Source organism: Lepisosteus oculatus, chromosome 17, assembly GCF_040954835.1.
Source record: "Lepisosteus oculatus isolate fLepOcu1 chromosome 17, fLepOcu1.hap2, whole genome shotgun sequence".
In the NCBI taxonomy this organism is placed as follows: Eukaryota; Metazoa; Chordata; class Actinopteri; order Semionotiformes; family Lepisosteidae; genus Lepisosteus; species Lepisosteus oculatus.
The window spans coordinates 8,847,269-8,874,643 of record NC_090712.1 but is presented as its reverse complement, the minus strand read 5'-3'; the positions used below and the strand labels follow the sequence as shown (position 1 = coordinate 8,874,643).

At 37.3% G+C, this 27,375-nt stretch overlaps 1 protein-coding gene across 3 annotated transcripts in view; it reads left to right on the top strand.

Moving 5' to 3' along the window:
• The first annotated feature begins 646 nt into the window (after positions 1-646).
• The window catches only part of LOC102686232 (homeobox protein Meis1), a 63,810-nt gene continuing 37,081 nt past the window's right edge, over positions 647-27,375 (top strand). For 2 of the 3 annotated variants that reach the window (XM_006638592.3, XM_015362927.2), the window contains exons 1-7: positions 648-1,294; positions 2,724-2,944; positions 4,247-4,388; positions 4,629-4,679; positions 5,348-5,398; positions 6,469-6,615; positions 14,646-14,757. In XM_006638592.3, the coding sequence (XP_006638655.1) occupies positions 1,283-1,294; positions 2,724-2,944; positions 4,247-4,388; positions 4,629-4,679; positions 5,348-5,398; positions 6,469-6,615; positions 14,646-14,757 (736 nt within the window). In that variant the 5' untranslated portion in view covers positions 648-1,282. Of the gene's footprint in view, positions 1,295-2,723; positions 2,945-4,246; positions 4,389-4,628; positions 4,680-5,347; positions 5,399-6,468; positions 6,616-14,645; positions 14,758-27,375 lie in introns of all 3 variants that reach the window. The other variant, XM_069180083.1, reaches the window with a different exon arrangement.

Genomic DNA, 27,375 nt, shown 5'->3' with positions numbered 1-27,375 from the left:
ATGAACGGCTGCAGCTCCAGCACTTGAACCTGTTACGATAATGCCAACAAAGGAATTACACTAGACATCATCACGTATAAACTCTCAGGCTGACGCGCTCAACCTCAAATGAGATGTTTTAGTTTTTTTTCAGACGCTTACTGCATGAAACAGGCTTCTACATCAGAAGGTCCAAATGACGCAAATTGACACTCCACACTCAAAAGTATCACACTAAACTGGAATAACACTGGATCTCAAAAAAGAAAGCGGCACGCAACTGTTATCGGGGTAGTGATGTGCTGTTGCTTATTCTGGCAATTGTAAAGATTCCTCAAAAAAAATCTCAGCCCATCAACTTTTCTCCTCCGGTCTCGGGAGTTGAACTGAAGCTTGTGCCCGTGTTATTCTTACAGTGGAAGTCCTATGCGGTAGGGGAGGAATAAAGAAGCGCCCAGGCTCCGTCTTTATTCCTTTCAAGTTGTTTTTCTTCACTCGCTCTCCTGGCATCAAACGGGCAGCGCGCTACAGCGCACCACGGAGAGGACGGAGAGAATAACCCCAGCCTCGCCTCCCTGCTCTCTCTCTCTCATTCCCCCCCTCCTGTGTGAGCAACTTGATGTAGCCCAGTGCATTGTGTAAGACGCGACCTGTTATGGCCACCACTACTTCCGGGTTCCAGCATTCTGGTCCAAATCCACTTCTCTGCTCCGTGCAACACACACACATTGTACACACACGGGCAGGCAAGCTAGCAGCATCGATCGTGGCTCCTTTAAGAAAAACTCAGCCAGAAATATCACCCCACCTCCTCTCGATCTCATTTAGAGGCTATTGCATAAAAAAATCTGCTCAGGAGCTGAGAGTGATCAAAGAAACGGAGAGCTTGATTTTTGTATGCATTTGAGTATTAACATTTAAGGTGTCCCAACCAGTGGAAGCGCACGGCGGATCATCATTCATTCAGTACTTTGACAACCTCGCCTTTGATTGACAGCCGGAGTGGCAAAAAGCCATGAGACTCGCTAGTTTTGTTTGAGGGGCATTTTTTACACTGATTTGGAAAAGAAGATTTGTTCTCTCCTCGGTGCTGTGCTGGGAAAAAAGAAGGAGCTATTTTCTGCGCTATTTGTGCTTTACCTTTAGCTGAACTTGAGCTGAAGGTCTGGCTTGTTCGTCCTCTTGAAGGAGACATAAGGATTTTTTAATCTAGCCTTTGGAGTTTGCGTGTTTATTTCCCTTCACGCTGGCCTCCTAGGAGATATATTTGAAGTTAAGGAAGAAGAGGGGGAGAGGCAGGCCGATGGCGCAAAGGGTACGTATTAAGAAAAGTTTCTGCAACTCAATGTATAACATTGAAACGTGGCTGATGACAGACAGCAAAAACTTTTTCTTCCTTTCTATGGCATGCTAGTGTACTTCATAATAGGCTTTTCCCCTACTTCGTACACTCGGATCACTGTAATCATAAAGACCTTTTAAACTGTCGGTAAACTTTATATATTGTTTTGCATAATTTCACTCTTCAGACAGAGCATGTCTTTTTAAAGAAACAATAGAAACAGAAATTGGGGTAGTAAAGACCAGTACATTTTTCTCACGCCAGGCTGTTGTCAAGCAAGTACTATCCCTGCTCTCAGTTAGGTTTTGTTGTGATTTGTTTTAACTTTCAAGGAAAACAGCGTTCAAAGTGTTCAAATACAGAGTCTTCGGAGGCTTTCTTGGCTCCTGTTAAAAAGCGACTCCTTCCTCGATAATAATTGATCAATCAAAAGTATTCATGAACATTTTTAAAGTATGTAGTCTATGTCTTGGGAAGTATTTCAAACATATTATGTAATTTAAAGACAAATCACTGCCACCAATTCTAACGTAATTTGTGTTGCGTATTGAAAGTAACTATTTTTGGGGCTTTAATTATAATTAATTTAAAAATACTTATCAAAATCTTTCTGAGACCTTGCCTAGACTGCAATTGCAGTAGAAACATGCGGTATATTGACACCTTTATAGTTTTATGGCATGGATGTGCTAATTCCTTTTTTCACTTTCACTGTAATTGTCTTGTCACGTTCAGATATTCAGATAAATTATTTGCAAGTATAATTTGAAAACTACATATGAAACAGATTAAACAAAAACACAAAAATGTTTATCAAAATATCACACACCATTAACTTAGAATAAGTATTTTAAAAATTTAATATTCGATTTAGCCCTCTAAGTAACAGATTTCATTGTACAATGTGTTATTTCTTAAGTAGGTAGCGAGTACCAAATGTGTTATTGTTACATTTTATTTCATTTAGTGCATTTTACAATGGATAGAACTGTAAAAGTGTGTACAATAAATATTATAATTATAAACAATATCCAAACGTTAAGAGGTTTTACTCTTGGGTTTCATGTGATGAGCACTTTTTGGAAAGGTGTAAAAATACTGTGATAGTTTTACTTTGTTTACAACCAGTGAAACTGACATACATTTTCACGATCGTGTGCCTTGCTCCTTACGCATTTTTTTTTATGGGGCGAAAGAACATCTACATATTATCTAACTCGTGTATACAGATGTATAATTATCGTTATCGGTATTATTTCATGACCGGAAAAAAAAAAAAAACCTTTTTTACGCAATTGCTGTTTTCTGCCTTCTAAGAGATGCTCCGGCCAGCCTCTCCCTCTCTCTCCCTCTCGAGAGAAAGTACTGGTTTTTTGAAGCATGCCTGTTTTGTTGTGTGCAGTACGAAGATTTACCCCATTATGGAATGGACGGAGTAGGGATTCCTGCCACCATGTACGGGGATCCTCACGCGGCCAGATCTATGCAGGCTGTTCACCTGAATCACGGTCCCCAGCTACACTCTCACCAGTACCCGCACACGGCGCACGCCAATCCCATGCCCCCGAGCATGGGCTCTTCGGTCAACGATGCTTTAAAAAGAGATAAAGATGCCATATACGGGTAGGTTTAGTTGACAGCCATTTTAATATGTGATGCCCGAGGCCGGAAAACCACTGATGATTTTGTGCTGTTAATTGAAGGGGCGATAGTTTTAGTGTGTTATGAAGTTGGGAGAAAGTGGAGTTGAACCAAACTTTCAGACTCAGAAAGCTGTACTATTACTCCAAACTAACCCCCCCTCCGCCGCCCCCAGTGTGATACATAGCCAAATCGTTTCAAATCTATTGTTAAAAATTTTGGAGAGCACCGCCTTTAACTTAAAAGTTTTCAAATGAAGTTTTAAAAAGAGAAAACTTGTGTATTTACCTCTCTTTTTTTGCAATTCGGATTTGAACTTGCAAAGTTGGGGCACTTTGGGTGTTCCGCTGGTTTTAGGAATTAAAAAAGGACAAATGTCACATGGATTCCGAGGAAGAATATACTGTATATAGTCTATGTTTCCCAGCAGGTTAGTCAAGTTTACGTAGCCTAAAAACATTAACTAGTGCTGTCTTGAAGAATACGCTTTAGTTTGCACTTAAAGTAAATAAAAGAGCAAAGCAAACAAAGCTATGTTACACAGTACTAATATGTCTATGTTAAATATTATTGAAAGGTGCAGTGTATTTACGTATATTCTTCACAGCCTACAATGGTCAAGTATCTAAGCTGTCACTTGGTTGGACACAACAATTGTAGAACTAGCTCTTTCAAGTTTTAAATGCAATAAAGATGTTTCAGAAATGTTTTACGAAAACATCATATTTCTTTTCACGTTCAGATTTATTGTACTAAGAACAGAACTCAGATTGCTGAAACACTGAATTGAGTTTGCTCTTAACCATGCGCAGTACGTTTGATGGTGTATTTTTGATCGGTTCACGAAAGCAAACAGCTATTTTTCCAAACGCAAATAAATGTTGGTTCGGCAATCATCTTTCTGTTCTGCACTACCCCGTTTAGTTCATTGGTATATTAAAAACAGAGAAGTTCCAGAAGCTCCCCAGAAATGCTAATTGTGAGAAAGCGAGGGCGATGCTGATATGGCTACTTTATTGTGAGACGTAAATTTTGTTATTGGGTTAATTCTACATTTCACAGGTCCGCTTTTATATTCACGGTGTGTTATCTATGTATAGCTTGTCTCTGCGTTTCTAATAATTATGTTCCAAGGCTACATGCTAGTTAGAGGTTTAATAGTAGAATCATTCAGTTTTTGACGTAAACTACAGAAGCTTGTCTGCGTTTCCAATACGCTTTCTCTGACTTTCAAACTCTTTGTCCGTAGCGCTTAGTGGACTTGATGGTTCTGTTCTCTTCCAGGCACCCACTGTTTCCTCTTTTAGCACTGATTTTTGAGAAATGTGAATTAGCCACTTGTACGCCAAGGGAACCCGGAGTTGCAGGAGGCGACGTCTGTTCGTCAGAGTCTTTCAATGAAGACATAGCAGTATTTGCAAAACAGGTCAGGAAGTTTTTCTGTATATTTTAAACTTTATTAAATATCAGTTAAGTGACCTATGTTTTTTTTATTTCTTAGCGTTATGAAGATTAATCCCACAACATAAATTAATGTACGGTACGGCGATCTAAAAGTAGATTGTCCTGATATAGTAAAGTTGACTAGAATCTCCTATGCATAAAATTATTATGATTGAAAATAATCATGTTTTATTAACAATAGCAATGCACTTTCTTTCTTTAGATTCGGGCAGAAAAACCTTTATTTTCGTCAAATCCAGAACTGGATAATTTGGTAAGAATACATAGTTCATGTTATGTTGCAGAATTAATTAGGAGTTATAGTACTGTAGAAGTAGGCCTTATATTCATTTATACATATTCACGAAATAGTAGTTTAAAAATGAATGCGATTAGTAAACAGCTCTTTTGTGTTCATGGATGCACATGCATGATTCTCATTCACAGAATAAGCTTCAAAAAGGATTGCTTGATTTGACGATAGCCCTAGTTGTCACCGCAGATAACCATCTTCCGTGTCTCTATTGGAAAGCTGTCAGAATGCGCTGAACATTCTGCGTTTTTATCAATGAAAAGTTATATGCAAATTAATTTCACTTAGGTTAAAAGCAACACTTGCCATTTTTTTCATGTGAAACAGTGACGATTTTAACACCGATAAAGTAATACGTTTATTCTTCCCCAGAAAAAAAAAATCGCAGGACCTGCATAATCACGGCATATTTCTCTAACAATCAGGATTTTAGTCAATAAAAAAAAAATGTTTTAAATAAGTGTTAAATAACATTGTACCAACCGCTACTATTTACTAAAGTGCCGTTGTCATAAATCATATCATTTTATGGCCGATCCGTTATTACGATGCAGTTAAGGCCTAAGTTTGCAACTTAATATTTGCCTTTTTTCCCGGGTTGAAGTTGATGTCTGTTAACTTTTTTGCAGATGATTCAAGCCATTCAAGTATTAAGGTTTCATCTACTGGAATTAGAGAAGGTAATTTCACCACTGTGTAACAGACTGATGTTACAGTTCAGACCTATGGGGTACATTTGCATAAATGTCTTTTTTTCTGGTCTGTTGTAATTAGTGTCAAAGCCAATTTTGGCGCCTATTTCTCTCCCTAGTTTAATTACAAGTCAGACTGCTAAAACCAGGATTATATACTCCCTGTTAATAATCTAGGATTTAATTCCGCATTGTGATTTTTAATTTTATATAGTATGCGTGGACAACATTGGGGTATTATCATTACTATTAACAGTAGTAGTTTAATAGTAGTAATGCAACAGAGTCTGTTGTAGGAAATCGGATTAAGGCTTGACACAAAAATATTTCGATTTACTTAAAAAGGAGATTACTTTCGCTAGTTTAAAATTTATAGTTAATATTAAATATTAAAAATAAGGATGCACTGGTTTTTAAGATGTTACGCTACGCTTAAAAATAATTCTGTGTACAAAGTCAAAAAGTTATTTTTGCTTATGTGTGTGTATACAGATACATACAGTATGCAAATGTGTGTATATAGAGAGATACACGAATGTGTACATTCCTGGACACGCTTACACTTGTGTGTATGTTTGGGTCTAAGGCTACATGCTAGTTAGAGGTTTAATAATATAATCATTCAGTTTTTTAGACGTTAACTACAGAAGCGCAGTTGGCGATGTTCTATGACTGTTTAAAGCCTTTGGACCTTCTGAATGGCGAGATTCCCTGTAATGAAATAACTAGACGAAATTAAACAGTTTACCTTAAATGTCACTCATGCAGGTCATCCCTCTAATGGCCACAGCCCCAGGAGTAGATGAATTTAGCACGGGTGTTGAATATGTTGTAGCCTGTGAATCGTCTTGTCACTGTCAATTTTCTGCGATAACTCTATTTTGCGCGAAAAGAAAGTTATTCCAAATTCTGGATGCGTCTCCGGGTCTCTGGAGGATAATTGCAAAGTACTTCCACTATTTGGAACTTTTCATGTCAAAGGGAGCTCTGGTTGCACTTGTCAATTTCGTTTATGTCCTTTGTGATTTTTATTTTTGGACACTTCCTTTTATCTTTAGGTACACGAACTGTGTGACAATTTCTGCCATCGGTATATTAGCTGCTTGAAAGGAAAGATGCCCATCGACTTGGTTATAGATGACAGAGAAGGCGGATCAAAATCAGATAGTGAAGAAATCACGAGATCGTCGGGGAATCTTGATCAGGTATGTGGGTTGCTTTCCCTTGCATTACAGAAATTTGTATTCAGATCATCTGCTGGGTCAGTACTTCTCCGTTTATTATTTGCATATGATTAAGTCCTTTTTAAATGAATTTCCATCGAAATGAAAAATTTTGAATAATGTGGCTATTATTGCTTCATTAAGGATTGCTCCCGGAACCGACCTGGCGAGATTAGCTTGTAAAAGCATAGCCCATAAACTTGACCTGTTTCTTGTCGATTTTAATTCTGTCTTTTTATTTGCCTTTTTAGCGGAATGGAAATGTTAACTGAGGGTATTTTTAGAAGGAAGAAACTAGGAGAAGTAAAAAAATTGCCTGGAATAAACTCTAAGATAGTTGACATGAGATACATACGAGAAAGAGTTTGGATCTTAGGTAGAGTCTTGCATTTTCTCTTGGAGTGCATGGTTCATTAGCTGTCATGTCAGTGTTTTTCCTTAGACATGAGCGCACATTGCTTATTGAGGACTTTTTGCTGAAAGCGTGTTTGTGTATATGTATTGTTGCTGTATTTTTATATTGTATTTTCTGTCATCTGAGATTAGATTTTTTTGTTAAAGTAAATTGGATAGCTGTATTAAAAAAAATCTCGGCTATGTTTAGAATAGGTGGTAAGCTGCTTGCTTTTAATAGGTTTGCTGTGGTAAGGAGATTTCGCTGTGTTGTGTGGGGAAATGAGCCTGAAATCTCAATTTTTTTATGCAGCTTAAAATCTTTGTAATAGGCGTTCATTGATCTGATCAAATCAGTGCTACGGTATGTGCATTTATTGTGCTCACATTTCAAGGATGTTACTGACTTATTCCCTGTTTATGTTCAGGGGTGGTATTCTAAAAACATTAGACTTTAAAAACATTTAACATTACTACACCTGCATCAAGAATAACAAGGCGCCGAGGTTAAATTTGATCCCTGAAATTCCATATAGCTGAGCGGTAGAGAATGAACGTCCAAGCTGTACAGTATGTTGTCCAGAAGATAGATAAGTCATCGGTCATCTTGCACACTAAGAAGTGAATAGCTTGGCGCGTTTTAGTCACATTTGTGACTGAACTCGGTCTTAAAATGTAAACGTTACCTCTCTAAACACTCCGTATTACATATACACAAGCGTAACCTCTCCCTATTAGACATTTGTAAAAATATCTTAAAATAGCATAATTTAAAACGCAAAACATTATAACATCGCATTGAAGAACAATTTCATTCAATTATTCCAATAGACATTTATGTTGAATCGTCCCCAAGCTTTAGTGATTACTTGTGTCAGATTGCGAAGAAAGAAACTTCAGTTACCGGAGACAGAAATAGACTTTCTGAAGACCCCAGTGTACAAAGGTATATAAAGTCATTTGAGAAAATTACATGGAGCTCGGGGGCACAGATGTTATCAGATCTTTAATTGAGTTTAAGATGAATATGCATGTCCTAATTGTCATCAATTATATATACACTTTTACATATTTATCCGCAACATATTCTGTATTGGAATATGTATTTTCAGGAATATATCTGTAACTTTTCGAAAGGAGTTCATAATGTGTTGCTTCATCGTGACCTTTTAGGAGACAAAACAAAAAAAAAATGTTTAGAATTAAATGCAAACTGCTGTCAGTTCTTCTTGCGCACCTTCTGTAGCGCGTTTGTTGGTTTTCGTCACACAATGAAGGAGGCCTAATTGGTTTATGTTGTGTTAGCTTAATCACCGACAACAAAGTTGAGCTAATTTAATGAATTGCAATGCTTTTTAAGTTTTTGCTCTCCGCATTTCTAAACCTGGAAAGCCCTTGTCTGCGGTGGTTAAAGGGTGACATCAGTAACGACTTTGTGTCGTGTGTGCATTATCTCGTTCCATATGTATTTTTAATATATGCCCTCGGGCATGAAGTTGGACTGGAAAAATGTTCTTTGTGCAAATTCTCAACACTGTTAACAAGAAGGAGAAGGGAGGCTTACTTATTCATAAACCAATTTATTCAAGCATGGGGGCTGCAGCATCAGAAAAAAAATACAGTGGATTGTATTGGATTTCCCTAACTCTAGGCCTGTCCAGCTCCCTAACAGAAAGGTTTCACCGCCTGCGCATTCGCAGCAGACTAATGTGTTGGACCTTATATCGTTTTTCGTTTTTAAGGATATTATAATACAGACTGCAACTCTGAAAGTCTCTGTTGGCGAAAGATACAGGACTCCTCCCAATGAAAAAAAAAAGAGCATAGCATAGCTTAAAGGTGAAAAAGTCAGAGCCTCTCCACTCGCTTGTGAATGTGGCCTAGCCAGTTTGAAATCACGTTGTGTACTTCAGGCGGTGCTGATAAATGCAGATCTCCCTCAGGTGTTATGTGAGCCGGAGTGACTGGTTGTCGACTTTAACCCCTTCAACCCTGGAACTTATAGGAGTATTAGGCTTCTATACATTTAGCCTATAATCTAAAAGACTGTCAGCTGATCCACTTGTGCTGAGGGGAAGAAATGAAAAAGTGATTTTCACAAAGAAAGTTAAAGTGGGATTAAAATCCAAATCTTGTCCATTGAAACTGCATTTGGTCCTCTTCGTTAAAGAATGTGAGAAATAAAAACAGTACCGTTCCGTGTAAAGGGGAGAGGTCTTGAACAGAAGACCGAGCCTGCTTCTTTCTGTGTTTAATCTTCCACAAGGCCAGATATGCTCTTTTCCTTGATGACTGAAGTGCTCATGCTGTGTACCCACTGCCTCAACAAGTACAAAACTGAGACCGAAAATGTGTCAAGCCTGACCCCGAAAACCCCCCAAAACTTCGGTTTGGAGTTTGGTTCTTAAAGTTGGTTTTGTTGTGGAGTATTATTAAGACAACATTGTTTTAAAAAAATAATCCTGTATTGCTGTGTTCCTGGGAATGTTTTAAAATATATTTCAAAAAAGGGAGTGAGATTTGTCAGACGGAGCCCTTTGAGACCCTAAACTTTTCAAAGCTTTCAGACAAATACTGGCTGAGTACAAAAGAGACCCTCTGAATGGTGGCGTGTCATACATTTTCCACTCGCTTATTTGGTATTAAAATGATATTGTGTGAGAATGAAATCAGAAGGTTGTCCATTGATACTTTGTTTGGTTGATAGCTTAGTGCATGAGGGTTGGTGTTAATGGCCTTTTACGTATCGCACCAAAAACAGTGCATTCTCTGTTTATATGTGTATAACAACAAACAATAAGTAGTGATGCATTAACCTTCTTATATACACAAAAAATCTCTAGTTCTTCTTTGCTCCAACAATAGTAATATGAGTTGCTAGAATTGTCACGCATTTTAATACCTTTATAACTGCAGGCAATCTTTTAAAATGATTAATAGCTTTAGATGTAGCTACGAATGTAGTAGAGGCAAGTATTAGTTGTTGCTATTAATTAATATTATTTATGTTGATATTTTAGATCGAGCATCATAATAGACATTAAATGGGGCAAGTGTACGTCTGAATGTAGGAAAATAGTTAAACGGTGTCTCAGGTTTTTGGGTTTGTTGATGAAGGCAGAAATAAGACATGAGAATTCCATAATTTTCTTAGCATTCCTATGAAAATGTTCCTGTGTTGATATTTGGTGGTCTCTCAGTTCTGCATAGTCTGTTCTCCCAAGAACACAGACTTTTAAAATTAAAAGAAGCAACCTCATTGTTTTATCACATTGCCTTTAAAAATAGTTTAAAGTTGAGCCTTGTTTAGCAACTGTTGAATCTCAGAAATAGCTATGCTACATAATATACAGGAAACAATAAATATGTATGACATAATGAATGAGAATAAGTGAATACGTTTTCTGCACATTTGATATGTTGTTAAGACTCTTCTGTTTAAAGAACAATTTTAGTATCTAATCATTCCCATTCAATTTAACTTCTTATTTTATCTACTAAGTTTTGAATTCTCCACTGCTGTGTGGCTTCAACAAATGATACAAAGGAGTAAGCACGTGACTGCTGGCCCTTTCTGTTTATAGTGACTGGGGCATAACAAGTGGGGATGATTTGGATCAGTCATATAAGAAATTTCATTCACAGAGGGAGCAAAATAATGGAAAAGTTGGACCAACTCATATTTCCTGTGAGAAGCCTGTGGGGGAGGAAAATAAATTCTCTTGTCTTGGACAGTCCAGTCTTTGGGAAACAAATTATAGTTTGTTTAGAAAATATGAGGGTAGAAATCTTTCAAAAACACAGATAACTATCCAGACTGTGTGAAAATATCTTATTTTAGTTGTGTACTAAGTTACTAAGTGTGCTAAATGTTAATACATATGTTTAAAGTACTAGGTATGCAAACTTGCTGAATATTTCTAATCATTGAAGAAAGCTTTCTGCATTTTATTTATAAATAATTGTTTAATGAGAAGGTTAAACATTTCAAATGATAGATGAGGAGATCACTGTTGGGAATGTGATAATCAGCAGATGCTAGCTAACAGAGAGGAATGCACAAAAGCAATATACTAGTCTATAAAAATAATGCAGTTTGCTGTGTCAGGCTCATACATCTTACAGAAGCTTACTGCTTTAGGTGCTTTAGTCAGCTGCAGATTGCATAACAAAACCTTGTCTTGCTAAAATCTCACTTTTACTGTACTTTCTGAAACCAAATGAGTATATTTACAGCCAAAGAAAATCATTTGCCATTCACCTATGATCTCCTTTAAGTTTCTTTAGGTGATCAATAATATTGCCTATCTGTACCTAGGTGTAATGATCATGAAGCAGACCTGTTACATCAAAGCTTAAATGCCCCAGACATAACATTTGATTGTCTGAGTCAGTGTTTTGTCTTATTTGTGTCAAAATGAAAGCTATTTTAAATCGTTTAACAATAATAAGCTTACTGTAACTTAAAATGCCTACTGAAATAACAATGGATTATTTTGTAGTCATTTTCGGGCCAGTAGTTTAGCAGTCAATGTTGTTAATGATAAAATAATTTAGTAAAACATAATTATCTTTTAATGCTTTTTCTGGTTACTATTTTTGAATCCAGAATAATGATTTTTTTTTACATTTTGTTTACATAAAAGACTGTAGAATTCAGTTGGATATGCTGTTTTTTTATATACCAAAGATAATTAGGTTATTTCTGCATTCCATTGCTCCTTTGCTTGTTGTGCAGAAAGTATTATTATCACATCTTCTCAGTTCAAAGCACCTAATTTTCAACCTGTGTTTTCAACTTGGTGTGAGTAGGTGTGCTTAATGAACAGGCATGAAGGCAGTGGGGTTCTTATCTGTGCTTTTGATCCCTATCTTATCTGCTTGTAGAAAGTACAAACAAACAAGTGTTTACAATAGAATGTAAAGTAAGATTTATTATAGTATCTGTGTTAACTCCTGGTTTAGAGGCTAGGATTGCAGAATAGTCAATTCATTTGTTCAGCCATACAGTATAGTTTCTAAGAGCAGTAGGGCAGAGAGAGTTGCTCTTAATTCTAAATAAGGTCACTGTGCTTGAGAATATTTTTTAAAATAAGAAAATTAGACATCACTGTGTGTATTTGTTGGTGTGTGTGTGTGTATATATTATTTTAAGGAAAGAGCATTGCATGACAGCCTGTTACATTTTGTATTATAAATGAATTGGCAACCCAACATTTCTTGCATGAGTGCTTGTATAATATGGGAAGGCTGTGAGAAAAAGGGAGCCCAGCATCTAAGACCCAACACAATGAAAATGCAATGAATTGGAATGCCTCACAGATCATAGCGGAATCAGAATTTCCAGCAAGGAAAATCTTTTCATGGTGAATTAAGTGGTGGAGGAAGAAAATGGTAATGAAAGAAAAGGTAGGCACAGATCACAAACACTGCTCTCTCAGCTCAGCACTGGAGATTTAAGAACCTTAGCTAAAGCTATGCAGAATAGAATGTGGAAAATTGAATTTACTAAACAATTAAGCATTGAATTAATCTACATCCTGCACTGTAGAAAAAAAAAGTAGGGGGAGGGGAAGGAGAAAACAGCTGAATAAATGCAAGGGAGCTCATTAAGGGATAGTGAATATATCAAGTATGCTGTTGTGTGCAGCAGGACAGTTTCCCTTGCGCCGCCACACAATTCATCAGCTCACATCACCCCAAGTCTTTCTTGAGCCACATACCGAGCACAGTCTTCACAGCTTTTTTTTTTTAGCCCTTTAGAATTCTCCTCCCCTTTTCTATCATATTATCTTTGTATTTTCTATTAATTACAAGTTAGATCACCAATCGACAAGTGTGGCGAGGGGCATTATAAATAGACTGAGTGCACCCTGGAGATGTCACTCCAAGGATCTGAAGCATCCCAGAACTCCCAAGGGACCCTGCAGCCTCCCACATGCCTTGCTGGTCTTTTGTTCAATTACAGTTAATGCAATAGTTTGCCATTTTCTCCTTCTAATTATATTTTCAAGTGGGATTTGTAGCACATAGAAAAACATCCTTTTACATGTTGAGGCACCAGGGCTTTGTGCCTGGCATTCTCATATCCCTAGGGTGCTGTACCATTCTTTTTCACAAAGCTCTGAATAAACAAGTTCCCCCCTTTTTTTAAAAGCTCTAGTTGTAGGAACTGGCAATTGCTTCTTTAACTGTTTGCATTCTGAGCATGTGTTCTAGATTACCTCTTACAACATTCTCTTGGCATGCTACATGATTTTGGTATGTACAGAAAAAGATACGCTATATATTGTTTTAAAAGATGCATTTTCGCGAATGTATTTTCAGTGGTTGGCGTGAAAATCTGAATATACTGTAAAGTTGGAGCCAGAGCAATATTACTATAGGAAGACCGTTTTGAAAAGGGGACACCAGTTTATTGCAGTTACTCTTGTTCTAAATTTAAAACCTATTGTGTGCTGTTCCCAGCTAAATAAAGTGTTATTTATATTTATTGCTGGAAATACATGTATGGGCTATCTACACGGACAGTTTGATTTTACTTTTGATGAAGTTTAGATTATTCCGTGGTTCAGGTAGGCTATTTTAATTTAGGGATGATTTTTTTTAGCTTAATTAAAAGCATTCACCATAAAGTGAATACATACAGTTGGGTGTGGGGGTTGCCAAGATAATCTATTCTTATGTTCTTTATTACTTATATTTCCAGCTATTTTTCTCCTGTACAAATGCTACTTTCCAACGCGCCCAGTGATAAGAAGCAACATCTGTTTTCTGTTCAATAGTACAAGAAGGCACTGCATGGGGCTGAGTGTACACAGGCCATGTGAGCCTATTGTTATTCCCGTTTCTCTTTATTCCAGTGTCTGGTCCATTTGCCACATACCATCCGGCAAACAGCTGACACATTCTGGCCATTATGGACTCAAGCTTAATTGTGAATGAGTTTTTTTTTTGGGGGGAAAGCTTATTGCTATTTTGTGTTCATTATGTTTTTGAGGCCTACACAAGCTCCAGTCTTACATTGCTTTTTCTCATCTCCCATCATCCTTCACCTCATATCAGCACTGTTGAGTGGCAGTCTTCCTGGTACTAAGCACAAGTTGGACTATTTGTTGTTGCCCAACTTTAATTTTTGCAGACTGCAGACAATGGTTTGCCTTTCTCTGGCATTAACAGGTCATTTCTGTTGCTCCTTTCTCTGATATAACGAAAAGAGCTAAATGAGTGGCAGTGTTATTTATATTCCAGATAGAGAATAACTCCAACAAAAGAGTAAGAAACCGACCAAATGTAGGATTTGAACTAAGTTGCGCCACATTTTATGCAGTATTTTTTTTGCTTACTTTGTGTCCACTGAACAGCCAATAATTCTGATGAGGTACAACACCCTAACTGAGAACATTGGTTAGAGAAATTCAGAAAAGGTTTGTTTCATGTAGAGTAGACATGCATTTCTTCTTCAAATACATTACAGGGATACAAGGATAACTAAGAAAATGTCCCACTTTCTTTCCTTGCAAACAGTAGTGGTGTTGTTGTGCAACATTGTGCCTCCAGCTTGCCAGGGCAGTCCATGTCTCTAGTCTGTTGGCTGAACACTAATTTTGTCCCTGCAGACTTCATGGAACAGAGATCATGATGACACAGCATCAACTCGTTCAGGTGGGACACCAGGCCCCTCGAGTGGGGGACACACGTCACACAGCGGGGACAATAGCAGCGAACAAGGTGAGAACCTAAGAGGTTTCCTTTAAGTTCATTACAATGCAGAAAGCCACATTGTCTTAATTGGTGCACTGGCTTATCTGAGGTTGCAAAAGGAAAAAAAAAGGCAAATCATAGAATCACAACAAGCTTTTGAAACATATGATATGCAGTCAGGCTTTAACAATGTGTAGAGCAGTTGCGATGAGCTATCCCTCATATAAAGGTATTTTTACCTTCACTGTCAATCACAATGTGTTGTCCCTCATCTGTGTTTTTATGTGACTTAATAGGCTCTTTTTTTAAAGATGTTTCAACCAAGTTCATAATAATTCTTAATTTTTTCATGTCTTAAAGACCTAATAAGGACATTTGGTGACCTTTTGTCATTTATGATCTCTTCTTTGAACTTCAAAAAGTGTGACACTGAAAACCCCCAAAACTTGGACATTTTGTTTTCATTTCACATCTTGACCTCTTGGCCTGGACTCCTTCATTATCTGAAAATTATACATATATGTGTTCAAAACGTCCTTGCATCTTTTTCCATCTTTAGCATTTTTCTGCAGATTTATCAGAAATATGGGGGTAAATAAGTAAATGAAAGCTTTATTTGTATCAGTGTTAATGGCACTGATTTGGTCTTTATTTATCAATAGGCACAATGTTTTCTGTCTCCAGCGAGGAGTTCAAACAAACTGTAGGCAAAAAGCAACTTCATTTATTATTGAAGGGAATCTCAAGGCAGTTGTTTCAGGCCTCCACAGCCAGCAGGCAGAGCTGGATGAGGGAAAAAGGACCACATTATGTTCCAGATGACTGAGCAGCGATTTATATACCAGCTCTCCTTTTTACATGAAGAAGGAAAGTAATAACAGCACAGAGCCAGGCATTTTGAAACAGTCAGATGCCTGATGACTAATGGGATAGGCGGGCAGGAGTCCTCTGATTGGATGTCTTAATGAGCACATTTTGTGCAGAGTTTGGGCTGCAGTTGCCTCTGACCTTTGCTCTTTATTGACCAATCTGACACTTCATTTTTCACATACTTCCAATTATAGCTTAGCTTTAATGTTGCCCCGGCTACTGCCCTTATTTCTGATTTCATTTGTTGTCGTAAGACAAAGTGCAAGCGACAAAAACAGGAAAATATCTGGAAGTGTCTGCTCATCTCTATGTGTGAAGAATTGTATAATATTTTTAAATACTGATTTTGCCTTCTTATATTGTCCAGTACTACAGATATAATCTGAATACCTAGGCAACCTTATTTCTTGTTAATATACTCTGGTGTGTTTTTCTAAACTAGTTTGTGCAATTGCAGGTTGATGGAAGATGGGATAAAGTTGAGAGTATGAGATGTGAATAAATCATGCAGAAATTTGGTTCTTACTGTGTAGAATTTCCATTAAACCATAACAATAACAAGTTATTGCTTTTAGCTAATATAGCATTCCCCATTCATCTCCTTAATGTGGTTTCTGCCTTTTATATTTATCCTGTAACATCTGACTGTGCCTCCTCTCTCTTCACTAGAGAATGATAGCTTTCCTGCTGACCTTTGCCATTCTCCTTCTTTTCCACTTGCTTTCACTCCTGATACTATAGCGAGTTTCTCCTCAGTGTCTCCAGTCCGCCTGACCACGCACACCTAATAAATATCATTGTCTCCTGATTTTCAAGCAGTAATTCATAATCTAGGAGAAAAGTGAAACACGGAGCAGTGTTTTGGTGGTTACAGGAATCTCTTTTAACCACTGCATCTAAAATCTGAACCACTTGCTACAAGTCTGTGGTAAAAATAAGTTTCTTTTTTCATTTCTTCCCGGTACATGGGCAGAGCGTTTTGCAATAACTTAACTACACCATGTTATTAGCCTCAAGGATACTGGAAGATCTGTGGGAGGAACCGAAAAGTTTTCTCCCAGTGATGAATTCCACAACAGAGAACACAACTTTGAGTTCTGCCCTTTTTTTTCAGTTTCTGCGCTTCTGGGTATTGCAACACCAGAATTAAAATGAAATCTGTATTGCACCTCTATTATTAATTAGTTCCTTTGTATTTTATTTATTGTATTCATGCTTAAAATGTAGTATTCTGAACTTATGGTAGAATCCCTTGGGATGCAATTTTGTATAAATCAGTACTTTTGCAAAACTTTTGTGTGCTACTCTCTAGGATTTTATAGGAATCATCATATTTGCTTCACAAGTAATGCTCTTTTCTTGGTCCCATACATTTCCATAAAAGACAAGTATGTTTATCCCGATGCAGGTCCATTGCTACAGTAGGGAGATATTGTGAAAGTTTGCCCAAGAAACAGAGCGATCCATCTCTAATTAGTCCTAGTCTATTAAGTCGGGCTGCTTTCAATAGATCATATATGCCTGCCCTTGTTTAACCAGGCTGTTCTCGGGAGACTACTTGTGGTATTATGTCTTGGATCGTACCTTTTGTGAGTAACGCGCTTTCCAGGGCAAAAGAAAACAAATCATTATTATGACCGCAGTTCTAAAGCTCTTGACCATTGTAGAACCAGTCGCTCTCTTCACTTTGCAGGCCGGGGAAGTGCAGATTAAAGGTTGCTCTTTGTGTAGTGCTGCAAGCTATGCATGAAAATGATTTCCTGCCAGGAAAAGGCAGGTATCAGGGTGACATAAAAAACTGATTCAATACTCCTTTCAGTTCTGCCAGATCAAAAAAGGGGAAAAAGGTGATGACTGTAGTAGTTAGATATGTATCACCAATTACCGTGACCATTTGTGAACTGCCTTCTATGTGCCAAGTTAAACAGTTCCTATATGTTTTGTATTATTGTCTGCATATATTTAGCTTTTGTGTCATAGTTATAGACCAGGACCGGATTTGCTAGTTTGAAGTCTGAGAGTGGGGAGCTGTTATTGTGTGGTTGTCATATTTCACATGGTTATTGTGTTTTATTAAAAAGCCGTATTAGGTGCATATAATCAGTTTATTCTACATTAAGTAGAAATGATGGTGTGGATTTTGCTTTTAAAGAAACATTTTTATTTCTTCTGTTGCTGTGAGAAATCAGGTTGGCATTTGGATTAAACGTGATCATTCTTGCACTAAGTTCCAACTATAAACACATTTAAGTATCTGAGACAACTTAGCATTCATAGAAAATTTGGCTATTTGAGTGACAGCATTGTAGTGGAAGACTTCAGTGCTGCTTCTTTATTTTTTGAGTGAAGTTAAGCTTCTCTAGCTCATGAACAAGGGAGATGAAAATAAAATGACCCATGAGCAGGATTTTGATCACATTTTAACAAATTGATCAGTTTGAGTGCTATTGTCATTAGTCAACATCGACCTATTGCGGTTTGAGGCTGTCTGCGAAGGTCAGTCAGACAGTAGAAGCTGCTGTGTGCCTTTGATTGACCTTTACTGCTGCCATTATCATGTGATTGGCTTTGTTTCAACTTGACCCTTAGTGGAGTTTAGACAGGACAGTAGTCACTGTCAGACTATGTTTAAAATAAAAGGACTAGCATCACTGAAGTGGCTGTGCTGATTCCTTGCTCCCTGTTTAGCTTAGTCAGAGTTTAATTCAAAAATTGCCCACTAGACTGGAAGAATCCATCCTTCACTGACAGCTTTAGTTACTCATACACTCCTCTGATGTTGTTTCTTTAATTTCAAATCATAAAATTACTTTTTTCCTTTTTTAAAATCTTTTAATGTTTTTTTAATTGTTGTCATTACCTATGTGATGTGGTTAAAAAGGCACCTCCTCAAAGCCGCCCATTTATGTCATGAACTATAAATCAGCTCCTATGATATACTTTTTCACATTTAGGAAATTTGTACTTGTCAGCTTTCTGCTCTGTGTTTATTTTCAATTAGGTGCTGGCATGCACGCAGACAGCGCAGGATGACACTATCTGTGTTTTTGTTTCTCATCTTCAGTTTGCATAGTAATTTGGTTAAATCAAAAGCATAATAGCTGATAAAAGGTATGCGGTTTTTGATACTGGCATCGCTGAAACAGCACCAGCTGGAAAGGAATTCCTGCTGCTTTTCAGTCTTTGAAAAGAGAAGAAAGGCCAAGACATCATCCCAGAATAATGGTATTTAAGCATTTGAAGAGAATGCTTTAATACTGTTAAGGAAAGGCAAACCTTGTTATCTGGGCACATATAACAAATATATGTACACGATGAGGAAAACACAAGATAGAACTTTAAAGGTTAAAGGTGCTAATTTTTCCAACTGTTGTTGGAGAATTTGAATAAGCATACGCAAAAGCTCAAAGGGCTAGAAATGTGTCTATTCCCAGTACCTGTCATCTGCTGGAGGTCTGCGGGTAAGATAAGTATTAAAACAGTTGGTGAGGATTGACAGGAGATTGCCTCTAAAAAACGAATGCACTCATATCATAATTGTTACAACAGGATTTTCTGATTACCTGGAAATTGCCTCTTTTCCCTGTGATGGCCTCCAAATTACCCGTTTAACAGTCCCTGTGTTTATTGCCCAATTGAATATCAGTAGCAATGCATAAAAAGATAAATGAAAATGCAAGTACTTGTTGACCTTGACTTTTTTTTACTACAAGTTATTGCAGTTGATGGCTCTATTGCTCTTAAGCTGATAAGGGTTTGTACGCCGTGCAAAGGGGAAATTATATTCGTTCCCATAGTAAGGTACAATTCACCATGGGGAACTGCATACTATTCTGCAGGCAGTGCCAGATTGGTCAGGAACGCCTGAGTTTTGGGGTTGTGTGGGAGAAAGAGGACATGTTCAAACAAACCACCCTTCCATATATCAAACAGCATTTCACTTCCCCAATCATTTCCTTAAGTTCAGTTTTATAGGCTTGATTGAACACCTTGCCTCATTACAGGGTACAGTCGTAAAACACTAATGCTAAACTGTCAGTTTTGTTTGCTTCTCTGTTTGCACTTGCCTTATCTCCTGTTTGAGTGGCTTCTTCTGATTTCGATAGTACAAATTAAAGGAGCATCTTGCTTTCGTGCAGCCTGTGTAGAAGGTTATATGGAGCATGTAATGTATTGAATTCTCATGTCTCACTTGATGATGTCAAAGTCAGTTTAAAGTAATGGGCATGCTTAGTTTCCCGGAGTCTTCATGATTGAAGGTGAAGGACTGTTAAAGAGCAGTAATATTTTAAAATTAAGGTAAAAGAATGCTTTGTTATGTATACTTAAATATATACAGTTTATATCCACACAAACATTTTATTAAATTGTTTTAATGCTTCTCCACACATTCTGTCCTCCCTTTGATCTGTAAATATTCTAATGTATCTATTTACTGATAAATATTCTTCATATAGCTCTCAAAGGTATAGACATATTCCAGTAAGATGTTTTCAGAAATGTTTTATCACTGTGCTTTCACTGCTTGCTTTTAAACAGCTAGAATTACTTAAATTCATTAATGTCAAGAGCCTTGTTTCTCCCAGCGTGAATTTTACTACATAATTTACAATATGGACCTCACATATCTTGTTTCTTTATGAACTAACTAGTTTCCTTTAAAGCACATATAGTGACAGTACTTTAGTAATCTGGAGACTGCCTGATGAAAAAAGGAAAGTATTTCCATATCCTTGATTAAATAAAAAATGTGACATACTAGTTGCATGTTGCAAATTTCAAATTCTGCCACTTTATGCAACTTTCTTGCATCTCCACTGTGGAAAGCCACCATAAGTCAGTGGGAAAGGAATTTCCCGCAGGTTCTTGAGTTTTAATTCGAGACAGAGGTATGGTAGATGAAAAAGGATCTGTTGATACTATTGAGTTAAAGAGCATTGCTGAAAATGTTCAAGTCTGCTCCGTGTTTAATGCCAGTGCATAAACTTTCTGAGTGATCCATAACATCTGAACATTGTGCACAGGTATAATCCATGATGATATTCATTTCTGCGATATAACTTACTGAGCAGTTTTTCAAAGAACCACCTCTACAAATGGGTATTTTGAATTCAGATCTTTTTCGCATATATCTGGGAGGTATAGACATGCTTAATTTTTTTCCTTAAGTTTCTCTTGAGCGGTGTAATTGTTATTTAGTGTTAAATGCCACCACATATTGTAACTTCATGAAACCTCTGTACTGAATACTTTTAATGACAATTGCCTCAGCACAAAAATGTCAGGTGTCAACACATTTTAGCACAGCGAGTGACCTGAACAGATGCTCTTAAATGTGTGCATTTTAAAATGACTTTTATCACCATATTTGTATAAGAGAAACTTATACAGTTGAAGAGTATGTATATTTTGGTATGACCAAATGGTGCCACATATTTGTACAGTGGAATGAGTGTTTCAAGACATGGAAACAAGCACTGAAAAGAAAACTGTAAAATGACTCGTCAGGCGGTATTCTCCTCTTTGATATACACTTTCCAATTCATTCCAGTTTTGCAGAGGAACTTCTGCTGTCTCCTAATGCCCTGGATTCTAATCTAAGCAGTAAAGGTTTATATGTAATTTGACAGAAATCAGCGCAACTCATCACTGATGTGTCACAATGGATTAAATCTTGCGATAAAAACCTGAATGAACATTACTCAACATCCCCGAAGAGGCATAGGGGCCCAAGGAGACTCCATCAGATACGTTAGCCAACTTTTCAGGAAAAACCTGATAGCACCCAGAGAGATAGTCTATCTGTGAGTCAGTAGCTGATAGTGGAGATAGGCAGCAAAGGGAGGGAGGGTGTGCTCAGCATCAGGGGGACAGAGAGTGACAGTAAACAAACACAGCTTTAACAACTGGCTCATGCTCTTTGCTTTTGTTTGTCCCTGTATCACAGAGTCCTTCAGTTTATTTAAGAATTTGATAAAGAGATTAAGAAAGTCACCCTGGGCAAGGGAGGGTAGCCTTAAAAAACCCACTGTGTTTGTGGCTGGCATTCTAAATCAATACTGTGCCCATAAACGGCTATTAGTAAAATGCTGATCGATCTGCTATTATGTTCTTGACAAAAATACTGTAATCAGCCCAGTTTTGTTCAGAGGTTGCTTAGAAATAATTGTTTACTTGGAAAAAAATTAGGAAAATCTCGATGTGTTCTCTTTTACACATCACAGTGGGAGTGTAATTGTTTTCTAGAAGAGCAACAACAGAAAAAATATTGTATATTTGTAAATTGTTGACTTAAATATATTACCTTTTTATTACTATTTTGAAGACCATTTTAGTACTGTGGTACCATCTTTTGCTTATTGATGCAATCAGTACAATATATTTACAAAAAACATGCATTGGCCTGTCTTTCTGTTACAGGACAGCGGGGTTTTTATTAGGAGTATCACTCTAGTTTGAGTCCAGCTTAAACCCACAAACAGCATTGTGCTAATTTTAGCTTCCAAAGAGGATGAAGATAAATAGCCTGCTGCTACTTCGCCATATGCTATCCTGCCGATAATATTCAAAGTGAAGAATATTTTCTTGGAGATTATTATTGTTTCAATGTGTGGAAATTCCCAGGACTTAGGTGGAGATCTGAACAATTAATTAATGTGAAATAAGGCAGCGCACTTAGCGTTAAATCACCGAGTTGAGAAGATTTTTTTTTTCATCTCAGCTTTATTGACTTTCTTAGGAACCTCTTAAGTATGGGCATATAGTTAATCTCATTCATTTCTGTCCGTTTTTTTTTTTACATGTAAATCTGCAAAGCTGAATAAGAATGAAGCTCCCTCTCTTGAATTGAAATAATTCAATTTAGATACGTTAGACCCTCTTTTCCAAAGACTATTATGCATGGAGCCTAACAAAGAGTTGAAGAATTTACCAGCCCTGTTTTAAAATGACATTCCAGAAAGCCTATTTCATGCGAGCAAACACTGCTAAAGCTCCATATTTGGGGAATTTAGCTTCTTCTACAATTTCAACTAAAAGTGTTTGACCTTTTTATTTGTCACCAGGACCACTTCACAGGGAGGGGATTATTTGTTCCTGCTGGAGTGAGAAAGCCCTTCCATGGGCAGCAGTCTTTGCTATAGGAGGGACAAATCTCAGTGGACGGGTGGAAGCTTTGTGTTAACAACTGGCGAAGAGCTTGACCTGTGTCTGACCCTTGCCAAGAAAATCCCCCCAGCTGAAGCAGTTTCTTTTGACATGGATACCTGTTGAGGGGGTTTTTGGTAAAAGAGATAAAGACCATTCTGAATTTAGGCTTACAAAACCGAAGCCCATTAAGCAGCTTGCTGTGGTTGATTGTTTACACTGACACATTTTCGTATAAAAAAAAAACGAAAAAAACTTGAACCGTTTTGCCCGATAGCCCAATATTGCATCTGATTTATTTTTATTGGATGAGGCGGGGGGTGATGGACGTGTGTGAAGAATCATACTCATTTTAAGTGGTAACCCGATCGCTTGCCTGTGTTTCAAAAAAAATGGGCAGGGTTCCAGTGATGAAAACAGTTGATAAGCTTGCAAATAAAAGGCTTGGAAACTCAAGATGCCATATCTCTTCCCCAGAGCTGTCACAGCTCTTTGTTTTTATAGGGTTTGTTCACAGGAACAAATACAGCGGAGTAAATACAAGCATAACAACAGTGTTGGTCCATATCATGGGGGCACACATGGCTTGTAAGCCGGACTTGTCAGGAAACTGGAAAAGCCCGCTCTGCACTGTTTCCATCACTTAAAAGGCATCTCTATCTCTACCGCTCATTGTTTTACAAACAAGAACTATAAATCCCCACTTTCCATGTTTAAGCTTCTTGTGGTCTACCTTAAATAACCTAATACAGCATAATACAGTTACAATAATTGTGGTCCATCAAGGACAGTTGAAACATCTAAGTACTTTTTATTTAGAGATACAAAATAATGGGAACTCAAGAAAACAACATGTTCAGCAACTGTTTTTTTACACTTCAGATTTGTGGTGTACTGAATTAAACCTATAATCCTGCTTGTATTGTGCAGTGTACATGCATTGAATCCTAGTTATCATCTATGACCCATTAGCTACTTCCTCAGTTCACTGTAAATAGACAGTGTACTATAATATTCCTTAGGTGTCAACCTCAATTAAACAAAACCTCTGGAAATGATGAGAGGTGTTATTGGCAGCTTAAATGCTCTTGTATAATCAACTGTACTTGAGCCGAACTATAAAGATATGCAGCTATAGGGAAAATCCTTGCATATTAAGCTTACTTATCTTTTGCCTGTGTCATTTAGATAACTGCCATGTGGAAAATTATCTGCCAGAAGCTAATATTAAAAGCTAGTTTGGTAAACTGGAGAGCTCTCTGAACAGGGCTTGTACTGTGTCTCTGCCATTCATTAAAAGGTAAAAAAAAACACTTGATAAAGAATTGACATGTTAGCCCATCAGCTTTAATTGCAATCTAATTTAGTTACATTCTTTAATTCTTTTTGTTATAGGGAAGAAGAAAAAAAAGAAGATAAAAAATCTCTATGAACTTTTTAATATCCTCATATTCAAACTCTTATTGTCCTTACTCCTCTCCTGGTTTCGAATTTTATATTTTTGCACCTTTTAAATGCACTGTATACTGCTTTTAAAGGTAGAAAAGTACTTTGCGACATTCTTTAGCCTTTGAACTTCTTTTGGTCATATTTTAATGTTTCCCTCTGGTGAGAATGTAGAGCACATGGCATTCTTGGGTTTGGCTTTGAAACCATATTATAGACCTTCTCCTTGTCAGGAAGTTAGGAACAGCATTTCAGCTCTTAAATTTATCTCTCTTTAACCTGAGACCTCAAAGAGATTCGTTTGACTCTGCAGGTTAGCTTCCTAACCCCCAGCTGGTTTGAACATGGTCCTTATTCAGTTCAGTCTGCTGCAATTTTTCTTCCTTGAACATCAGGTGTTTTGACTTTTTCAGTAATTACCAGGGAGGAACTTCCTCATGCTTCAGTTGCCACTGACATCATTGAGAACCATGACTCCAGATATTATTTTAGTTGCCTTTCTATGTGGTATGAGCTTATTCCCAGTATGTTTGGCACACTGGGAACCGCTTTGGTGTCTGAGAGCTCATATGTGCTGGTGCCCCTGCTGCTAGACTTGTACCTCTCCTTCAGATGTGCTCTGCAACATGTCCAAAGGTTGCAGACTTTGATCATCGTTAGTACCTACTGTAGTCACTGATATAGAATGAATCAGGAAGGCATCAAAACTGTCCATTCAGTGTTCATGCCATTGAGCTTACATTACATATGTTGGAGCTGTATGTGCTTTCTTTTTTTAAACTGGCGTGTATCTTCACATTAAAAAACAATCAGTATTTGCAGAGGTGATCTACATGAAGGACCTATAATTAAATTTGACCATACGTTTCAGCACTGTAGGAGAAGAACGATGGGTGTTTGTAGTTTAATGTGCTTTCCCCTAAGGCTTCAGTGCTTTTTTCAGAGCTGGTGGAAGTGACTCTTACACCTACAAAAATAAAAGATACTAGAGAAATCACAGGCATTTTTTATTTCCTATAGAGAGGTCAGTAGTTCACGTTATTAATCCATGATTATGTAGGACAAAATATGTATTCATAATTATTCATAATTTAATCTTAATGAGAACAGCAGAGACTGTTTTATGTAAAAATATCAAGTGGAATATCTCCAGTTTTCGATCACATTTCTTCCATTATTAGTAGTAACTATGTAGTACTTTGTAATTAATATTTTTACTTAATTGAATTTCAGAAATCATTTATAATAATATGCCAACACATGCTGTCATCATGCTATAAATACTATAATGTGAGACGTGGCCATTGATTTAATTCGTTTTTTAAATAAATGCTGTCGTATTAAAGGGATCACCAATAGATCATTGTATTATTTCTAACAAATATTTTTGGTTTCGATATGGGAATTTTTAAAGTTGAAAATTCTGTATCTTAGAAGATCTCCCTTTATTTGGTATTAAATGTGTGCATCGCAAAATATTAGCAATAAAAAAAGAAGGCGTTTCTGTGAAGAACGAAGAACCTGGCATTTAGCATGAATGTAAATATTCGCAAAAAATGTTTTCTTTGAGAAGCCAAGATGACAGGAAGAATGTCTAGACTTGCCATATTGTTCTGCTGGCAGCACATGGCTTTAGTCTAAATTTGAATGGCTCAGTAAGAGGAGCCCAGTACATGTCTTTAAAATAGTCTATTTGTACCCATTAAATGTTGCTCTCCTAAGCGATGACACACCAAAATATTGTAATCGATTTTAGAAATTCTCAGTCCCTAAAAGAATCTTTTAAAATTGGAAGCAATTGTTGGGAAATACTACTGAGGAAATCCTACATGCTCTGAATTTTTGAAGGTGGGAGGGGCATCTGACCTGTGTGAGGAGACCCCCCACTGACATCGCCATTCTGACCTGCTGAATGGCTCGAATACAATAAATGCTGCTTTCTCTTTTTATTCCCCCCCTTCTGTCTCTCGTCTGAATGGAACAAGATAGCAGGGCCCTAAATGCCTGGGTTTGCTTAAAATGGGCAAACCTGGGACATATGAGCTGAACATGTTTGAAATCTAAGGACTTGGCAGTCTGGGAGCCAGTACAGGTCACCTGCCTCACTCCATGGGGATAGGCCGCAGGTCTCACAAGAAATTGTCCATGGATGAGGTGCGGTATAAAATGCATACTGCTGGCTGCCCCCCACCACTAGACCATGGCCTATAAAATGTTGTCAAAACACTTCTTAAAATTATTTGAAAGGGCGAGGAGCCTTTGACAGTTTGACTGATCGTCTGTGGCTTGAGAATTGAAATTTGGTGGATAGGGTTCTCCTTTCAGGGTTCCTTGTGGAAGCAGATAGACATGTGCAATAGTGGAGATAAAAATGGTGAAATTTTGCGGGAAGAATTAATGTAACATACTGTATGTATATCACACATGTATTATTAAGGGGCTGCCTTTTTGTTTTTTGCAAAATAAATGTACTATAAATATATAAGCGCATGCTTTACGGTGGTCTCTGTATTTATCGCATACGTCATAAAAGAAAACAGAACTGTATGGGGCATACTTTTCAGAAAATAATACTTATGATACTTAAATAATTAAAGGAAGGTGGAATGAAATTAAACCGGACACTTTGAGAAATGACGTAGACTTAAATTTAAGTCTTTTATTGTTGCCTGTTGTGGTCATAAATATTTATGTTAAAGATGTGGTCTTTAGCTTTGAGGTTGTCCAATTCATAAAAGTAATTTGCAAAAAAACTGGTATCTTACTTTTTAAATAAATAGTGAATATGCATACGGATTTTTAACTTGTATGACCCCAGCTGTCTGACAAGCAACTCGTCTGCTTCTTGAATGCAAATTAAGTCTGCTTTATTAATTTGTGAGGGTGCAGAAAAATAGTTGGCACCTTTCAGCTTCATGTACAAAAACAAAGAAACAGGTACTGCCAATTAAAGTGCCGTTTTTCGAGCAATCAGATCATAACGGATTACCCTAAATTCCTCTGATAATGTCATGCAACGCCCTGAGAGAGAAAGCTAGCAGAGGCTTTCCTTCACAGTCGGGGGAGATCTGAGAGGAGCTCGCCTGTCCTCGGTAACAAAGGGTTGGGGAGTGTTAACCTGATTTCTGCATAGGGGCGTCACATCAGCATGTGAGGGTAATAAAAAATTCTTGTGTGTACTCT